This window comes from Phaethon lepturus, unplaced genomic scaffold (genome assembly GCF_000687285.1).
Source record: "Phaethon lepturus isolate BGI_N335 unplaced genomic scaffold, ASM68728v1 scaffold21957, whole genome shotgun sequence".
In the NCBI taxonomy this organism is placed as follows: Eukaryota; Metazoa; Chordata; class Aves; order Phaethontiformes; family Phaethontidae; genus Phaethon; species Phaethon lepturus.
This window is the reverse complement of record NW_010552812.1, coordinates 2,222-10,921: the sequence shown is the minus strand read 5'-3', so window position 1 is coordinate 10,921 and position 8,700 is coordinate 2,222. Positions and strand designations below refer to the sequence as shown.

At 38.9% G+C, this 8,700-nt stretch overlaps 1 protein-coding gene across 1 annotated transcript in view; it reads right to left on the bottom strand.

Annotated features, from left to right (window-relative positions):
- Positions 1-339: 339 nt before the first annotated feature.
- Positions 340-8,700, bottom strand: part of LOC104624077 (N-acetylgalactosaminyltransferase 7-like) — a gene marked incomplete at its 5' end in the record, with an annotated part of 9,800 nt that continues 1,439 nt past the window's right edge. The window contains 5 exon segments of the mRNA XM_010291344.1: positions 340-369; positions 2,002-2,130; positions 3,465-3,563; positions 5,739-5,957; positions 7,330-7,452. Coding sequence (XP_010289646.1) covers positions 340-369; positions 2,002-2,130; positions 3,465-3,563; positions 5,739-5,957; positions 7,330-7,452 — 600 coding nt within the window.

Here is an 8,700-nt window from a genome sequence, read left to right as displayed (position 1 = left end):
CCAGCTCCCCCCGGCATGGGGACCCTCTCCATCGCCCCGTCACTCCCACGGGCGCCTGCGCGTCCAGATGCCGGTTCAGCTCGACACCTGCGGCCAGACGCGGGCGTCCTCTACTCGGAGAGGTAAACAGGTGCCTGAACAAGCGCGGGTTCGCTTTCGGGCACCGAAGCCCTGCGGCTGCTCAGCGCTCAAGCAGCACAGGTGCTACGCTCACCCGACTGGCACGCAAGCGTTCACGCCAGGAACAACCAGCCAGATAAAATCTCCTGGCAGCTTTCGCTTACACGAGGCCGCAGCATTTTTCAGCAGTTCATAAGCTTTTCATTCCTTACACCCTCTTCATTGGGAGAAACGGTCATACCCTCCATCCTGCACAGCAGAATGTGCCAAATTTTTAGTTTCTGCTTGGTTACACACCCTTGGTGGTCCTTTTGCTCTCACCCCCTCTGTTTTTTTTTCCTTCTGGAAGCCAGTCAGTGTTTGTCCTACAGCCCAGACCATGCCTACTGGGCTTCCTTATAACTCGTGGAAATAAGCAAACAATTACACAACTTGGTACCACGGTGGAGGAAATGGATCTTTCTTGCATAAAAGAAATGCTTCGTAAAGAGCCAAGTAACATGCTGGGACACACTAGAATGGCTGGAGAGTTAGCAAGTGCTATGTATTATTCTAATATTAAAGCAGAAGTTGGCCTGGGTCAAGTCTACATCAGCATAAATAAGGACTTTAAATGCCAAAAAGTTTTCCAAGTGAAAAAGGAGATGTAAATACAAAACACTGCTTATTGATTTTTAAATTTCAGGTTGAAAGAATTTTGTCTGTCTATACGGCACAAGAAAGCTGGGTGAAAATGGCATTAAGGTGCTTCGTCTTTCCTAGCTCTATGCAAATATCAGAAAAAGAGGGGTGGCTTAAAGGACAACAAACAGATTTCACTGCACTCAGCAATGCCTAAATCTTTCAGACAAACACAATCCAGATAACCAGCTAATGAATTAATAAATATGCTATATGCTAGATAGACTTCAGAAAAATCGACACAGGCGAGTTTCTTAGACACAGAACCAAGTTATGTGGAGCTATATCCAAGGATAATGTCATCCTCAGACTATTCAGTCTCATTTTTTAAAAGACAAACAGAAATCTAACCTTAGACATTTTTTAAAATAACACTTTCAAAACTAGAATTTGTAACAGAGGACTTACAGATGTAGTGACTAAATAGACTGTAGCAGCCCTCGCATGTATATCAGCCAACATTCCAAGTCTTTATTGAAAATTCATAGATTTTGCAATAGCATCATAATGGCACCACACCCAGAATTCACAACACAGCATGTTATTAGAGAATGGATGATGAACAGGAAAAAGAAATACTGAAGAAGGCAAAGACAACAAAAAAATGCAAAGAGTAACGCTATGTTTACCTATTCCCATGTAGGTGTAAAAATATCTTCTGTCTTTAAACAGTGACACTTCAATTCAGACTTTCCAAAATTAGATATAATGACTTAATATAATATAATAACCCTAGCTGCTAAATGCACCTCAGCATTTAAGTAATCTTCTCACAGTGCCCATTAGATAAAGAAACTTTCTTTATAGAAAGCATATGAGCAGAGAGGGTGATGGCAGAAAAAGCTTTTAGAAACTGTCACTGGTAGTGGACATCCTCTTTGCTCCTGCGAGACAAGTGCTAACTCCTAACATACCTGCGGCAGCACATGTAGCCTCATGAGATTGTCCTTAAAGATTCTGCTACAGAAGACAGCAACTAGAACTGCTAGCAAAAGCATCTTGCCCCAGAGGAAGTTTTCGCTGCAAGCACAGATTTCCAAGAATACGCAATTAACAATTTGCTCTACTTGGGTCAGTTAACCTTGTCGTAGATCTTTATTTTCAAAAAGAAAAAATAATATATACAAAAAATAATTTAAAAAGGTGCAAAAACCAGGATGCAAATTATACTATCTTTTCTGCTATATATATGTTCCATACCTTGAAGTATTGCCAATCCTTGTATTCATTCTGATTACAGTGTGTAATCATAATTTTGGATCCATCTGGTCCTTTAGTTAAGCACTGATCGTACTGCATGAGTTGATTAGCTTCATTGATTCGGAAAAGCTAACAGAAAACAAAAAAGCCAACTTCTTAACAACTGACTCAAAGCAAAGAATATTTTAGAAACGGTGAAAATACAAAAGAAATTGCATCATTAAAAACATTGTCTGGTGTTACGACACCTATCTTTCAGAAGGGCTCTTGACTTTACATGAGGTAACGCACTTCTACTATCCCGACACTCAGTTTCACGGAGAACTTCCCTGTAGGGTTTAGAAGTCTAAGAAACTTACCTAACAAGACAAAAATGATAAAAATAAAGGGATCCCAGAATTCTGAAATTGTTTGATTAAAAAACCTTTGTATGATTTGATGGCCAAACAATCCATGACCTTTCTAAATGTCTGGTAGCAAGTCCTTGGTCCCGGACAGTAATTTCATGTGAAGACAGTAAAACTTTGGCATTTTATCCATGGAGGAAATCAAACTCATGCATCCAGATACAAAAAGATTATCCTAGCTACTTCGTATGAAATAATCGTTACAGGGTTTTTGGGGGTAGCATATACAGTAGATGTAGCTTAGGGACCTTTTTCATTAAATATCAAAATAGAAGAGATACTTCCAAGGGCTACTAAGAGCTAACTCAGCTACAGTTTTTAAAAGCAACATCCTGCATGTGATTTTACGACTGCTGTGACAAAATTTGCCTGGGTCAAGTCTACATCAGCATTAAATAAGGACTTTAAATGCTGAAAAGTTTTCCAAGTGAAAAAGGAGGTGTAAATACAGAACAGCATGTTTGCATGGTAGTGTGGGTAGGTTTGTGATGATAGAGGTCAAACATGGTAGCAGCTTGGATTGCAACCATCTATTAGTAATTGTGTTCTGCCAATTAATTAGTAAATGAAGCTAAGACAAATTTGTATTGAATTTCTTGTCTCCTGTGGTGGGAGATGAGTTCCTGCACAAAAGTGTTTTATACTTCCACAAGAGTAAATAAACTTTGTGAAATAATTGAGACAAAGTGAGTAAGGGGGTTGTTTCCTGAGGGATGAATTATTAAGCAAAGATAAATGAATCAGTACCAATGCTAAGAGCTGCAGTTGTTCTAATGCAGCGATACAGCTGCTTTAAAACACAGTCCTTGCTTCCTCATATATCTGTTTCACCAAAGAAGCGATTTTGAATTTGCCTTCAATTTTGTACCGTTTGTGTTTGAGATGATATTTTTAGATTCCCATATTTTAGCAATGTCAGTAAGTTTATGGAAAATCCCTAACTCCCATCTTTGTAGCTAGCACCTAAGTGACTTTGTGTACAGCCTTAGCAGCAAACCGGCCTGTTATCATCCACAGCAAGCAATTCTCCTTTAGACTTGCCTCCAAGCTCCTTACCTGATTTCCTCCCATTCTGTGGCATGGCCCAAGCTCAACGAAGCCACCATTGGTGTGCCCCATGCTATCGATGCAGTAAGCAGTTTCAAAGCCCCTAATCTGGAAAAGAGGTTTTACACTCTAAGTTAGTCTCAAGGCAAAAATAAGCGTGAAGGAGTTCAGAAAATTCCCACTTATCTTTCAAACCAGAAACAGGTATCTGCTAGGGAGAGGACAGACAAACCTGCGTATGAAATTTAAATACTGATGTTAACCATTCTGGGAGATGGAGCTTCAAGCTGCCCATGCTAATTTGCAGGCTCTTATGTGAGTTAGAGCACACTGATGAAGCTAGGGTTGCAAAGCTCAGCTCCAAATTAATGACACCAAAACATAGGACTTTCAAGTATCTTAATTTATTCAATCTCCTATCAAAGCGTGTTCAGCCTCCCAGGTCTTCTTAAATAAAGCAGGAGCTTAGCTAAGTTGCTCTCATCCTCTGGATGAGAGAAACGTGATGCAGAGAAGTTACGCACAGCCTTTGCGAACTGCAGCCAGGCACAGCCAACTGACCCAGCTGCTCTGAAGTACCTTCTGCAGCAGCAATTAGACAGGAAAGAGAGATAAAATTGATGAGGGGTAGGCACAGGCATAGTGATAAAGAACAAAAGTCCTGTCAGAAAGCATGCCTCAACCGCCAATTATCCCGTTCCCTTCTCAGAAGGGGCAGCAAACAGCTTTACAAAGACTTTATGACACAAATAACATTCTTTCCAGACTGATTTTCTTTGCCAGAGCCTCCTTCCTCTTTGTGATGGTACAGGACAGTCTGGAGGACTAAGTTTAGACCTGCCTTCCAGAGCGAGTGTTAGGGAAGATGAACCCCCCATTTTCATTCCTGACATTTGGAAATGCAATTAGTGTGGTGTTACAAATAGGTGGGCAAAAAATTTTCTCAGATGTAGGATAACTAGCAGCCAGTGAAGAGGACTGGCTGAGTCTTCAGAGACATCTCTGAACTTCAGACTTTCCTGTTGCTTCACCAGAACTGCCTCCTTTTATCAGGGATGGTTTCGTGCAAGGTGGCCGTTATTACTGTATTCTCTTCAGATACTTTCACCTCAGCAAATAGTAATATATAACGTGCCTTCCTAACCCTTTATGTGAGTTCAAAAGGAGGTCTAAGGCTAATCTAGTAACTGATGACTTGTGCTAGCTTTTAGGTAGGAAATAAAGGTGGCATTGTTCACCTGGTCCCTCAGATACAAGACTTTTTGTACCCCCTTCCACCATGCATATACTCTGTATCACTAATTCCTTAGAGAAATTAGAGGTGACAGTATCTTGGCCATAGGAAACAGGATAAATCTGTACTTTCTAATGCTCTCTTGAAGTTACAAAAACAGGTCCATCATATCTTGGGAAAGAAGGTTGTTAAATTTGGTGGGACACCAGGACTCCTCCTCTGCTAGTGAGATGATTTTCTGATTTTTGCCTCCACAATCTGCAAAAGTGAAATTAATAGGAGAGGCAGGACAAGGCTAGAACCAACTGAAAAGGGCAAAATAATAAATAAATTTGAAAGCAGGCAGGAGACCTGCAGTAAGAGTTCCTCGAGCTGTGGGCTTAATGCCAGAACGAAATGGGAAGTGTTCAGTGAGGTGTCCTGCACGTGCCTGGTGACATGCTGTCTCTGTCAACCATGCAAAAATGCCAAATTTGTAACCACATTCTTAACTTAGCTAAGTCATACTCATATACACCAATGCTAGAAATGACTATTAAGGAATCTTATCAAATTATTACATACAGATAAGGGATTTACTGAGGCTGTAACTGTATGAATACATCCCAGGCTAGCAAACATAGGCAGAATGTACTCCACCTGGATTTCATTATCTATTCTCTACGCCTTCACAGAAGAAGATTTTCACCTATTAATCTCTGTCAATACTCCTATGCACATAGGTTTCATATTTTTTCTTTAAAAAACCCCCTAAATTCCAATTATGGAAAAAAGAGCTTTAGACGTAACTGAAGACAGGGCTAGAGATAAAATAATCCTTCAAGGAACTATGGAGCCAATTAAAAAAATCGCACATCTTAAAGTATACAACAATATTTTTCCTAGCATTATATCTCTATAGCTGTCTGGCTAGTATCATATATCTTAGTATAGCAGTAATCAAGGAGCCTGTTCTCAGATTGCTGTCAAGTAACAATTGCTTCCTTTTGCACTCCCAATTTAAAAAAAAAAAGCTCCTAAAATAAGTACAGGTTATGTGCTTTACTTACCTCTCCCCAGTCCACATTTTTAGGTGGTAAGGGATAATACGAAGTTATATCATATGCTATTTCTTCCATAAACCACTTAAAACTTTTGCAGTTGTGATCTTCACGGAATTTTTTCAGCTCAGATATATCTCCGTAGGGTAACGCTTTTGTCTCTGGCCGACTGGCATAAAAGTAATCTTTGTATTCGTCCCACCACACTTCTACGACTCTGACATAGTTCTGTGAAGAACAAGGACACTGCTGCTACCTCAAAGCACACACAACAGGTCAGAGGCAACTGCATGTTAAATCCAGAAAATACAAGGATTTCTCTTCTTAAGAAAGTGGCAGCATGAAATTATTATATAGCACTAATAATTTGTCACCTTCAGCAGCTTATACAAGACACATGCATATCATTTTCAAATGACAGTTTAGGACTGAAGCCAGCAAAATAAACTGGCTTGCTTAATGAGAGCATGAAGTCTTTTTCTAAGTTTAGAGAATGTTTATTTGAAAATAAAGACTTCAGTTAGGGGTGCAATAAAGTGTTGCAATGATTTGCTGTGTACCAAAACTGCAATTTAGAGTTAGTATTCACCTTCTACAGTTTTAATACAGAGAACGATATGCATTAGTCCACTAAGGGTGAAAAAATTAAGTCTTAAATGGGTCAGCTATGACACACCAAGGAGATTTTATCTTCTTAAGTAGTTTATTGCTTCTTGGAGAAGGGGAAAAAATGGATAGCTCGCCTGGTGAACAAGCCTCTCCCTCACATCTTTCTTCTCAGTCTTTTTGATGGCTTTTAGCTCTATATTACCTGTATGTGTTCTAGGTGCACACCTCACTTTGTACAGTTCTTCTAGTGTTAATGACCTGGTGTTAAAACAGTCTTAATAGATCTGACTAAAGGCACAAACTATTGTGAGTTTTACGTTAATCCATATTGAGCATAAATTGAACCAAGCTATAAAAAAAGCACATTTATTATGAGGATAGGAGAGTGCCCAAAGAGGGCTATTCCTGCATCCGTTGCCTTGAACAGAGAAGCAACTCAATATTTAAGAACACTCAGCAGTGTTTTGTTGTGTTCAGTAAGCAGACGAGCAGAGTCATGTAAGGTGTTTAGATATGCAGTAAATATTTTTGATCAGCTTTTCAGAAAAGTGAAATGGTTTTCCTAATTTCAGACAAGGCAAACAAACATCTTGCCTGCACTAAGTAATGGAGCTATCATTTGCTATCCTGCCTCCCATTGCTCCGTCTCTCCTCCCAACTATGCCCATTTCCCCCTACCCTCCCTTGTACTGGTCCTGGTGCTCGTTTGATCAAAATGTTAATCAATTCACATCACTAATAGAAGACTTTTTTTTTTTTTGGTACCAGTTTAGTTTTCTACCATTAAGTGAGGCTGGGGCATTCCCTTTTCAACAGAACCAACTGCTAGCTTGGCCCTCCCTCCCATGGGGATTACCATCTTAGCTTTAGACATTAAATAGCTTTGGATGAAGTGCTCTCTAAATTGCTACTGATAATTTAAATAGATTTATCTAAAACTGTTGCTATCCAAACTCAAAAACCACCTTTCAAGGCTGCAGCAAAACAGTACCTTTAATGTAGGAGAAGACCCAACGTAAACAGGGGGTGGATTTCCTTGCCAACCCTGGAGACGATAGATGTGTCCAACACGAGAACAGGGAACAAATAACAGTTTTCCCCCACACTGCCAGATCTACAAGTTAAAGAAAAGGTGGATATATTAATATATATGCACAGGAATTTAAGACAGACAAATAGATAATAAATTATGGAAGAAATGTCAATGACTTTTCTTACTCTACCAACTGTTTGATGTATTTATTTGATATGTACGTACTATACCAACTATTTGATATATATTTTATGTATTTTTGCTTCAGATGTAAGCATAAACATAACAGATCTCTGAAATGAAAGGCTGTATTGAGGACATCTTAGACTCAGCTATGAAGTTACTCAACTAAATTACTTTTGAAAAAAATCTTTTAAAAAAGTTTGCCATCTCATTCCATTGTTATTTTAAAACATTAATGAACGAGTGCACAAAATCTGGAACTGGGTAATTTTTATTATGACAGAATGAATAATATTTTGATTTTATTCAAGAAATTCCCATACCATCACTAAGATGGGTTTTGGTTAGATGCCCATCACATTTAAGTTTTTCTTAATAAAGACTAGTAGGTGATAAGGATGTCTTTGGTAATCCATTGTTCCAAGTACAAACAGATTTTTTTTAACTATAGTAAATGAAATTAAAAAATAGGTAAACCATATTACCATTCTGAAATTCCCTCCCTCCCACATGTCCTTGGATAATCCATTTAGGGGGAAAAGAAAACATACCCAAATCTGAATTTAGTTGCTCATAGTTTTGACAAGTTTGAAATGTAGCATCAAATCCAAATTCAAGCTAACTTTGGGGATGTTCCATATTAGTCTGCATTCCAGATTAAAAATATGACTTAACAGTATTAGGAAAGATGGGCAGAATAGTTTACTTCCTTCATTGCACCATCATATTAATTGTCTTAAGTTTCACCACAAAAACCCCTCAGATATGCAAGGCCATTATATTTGCTATCTAGGAGTCAGCATGCAAGACAGGTAAGTGTTACTTAGTTTTTCTGAAGATTGGTTGTGATCCACATGAAACCGATTTGGAGGTCTCTACATAATCAGCACTTCAATTACAAAACTACTGTATGTAATTTCAATCATGACTTAACTCTAAGCAAGATAGAGAATTAGAAGGATAAAGACCCTGTAACATCCTCAGTAACTACCTTTTACATATGGATTTGCAGCTGAGCAAGTGCACTCAAAGCTTTCCTCAAAATCACGAAGAGCAGAAGTAGCTAGGGGAGCTCTGAATGCACTTCTAGTAAAATTCAGCTACGAATTCACAGATCGCGGCAGAGAGTATTAGAAGTCTCCACTT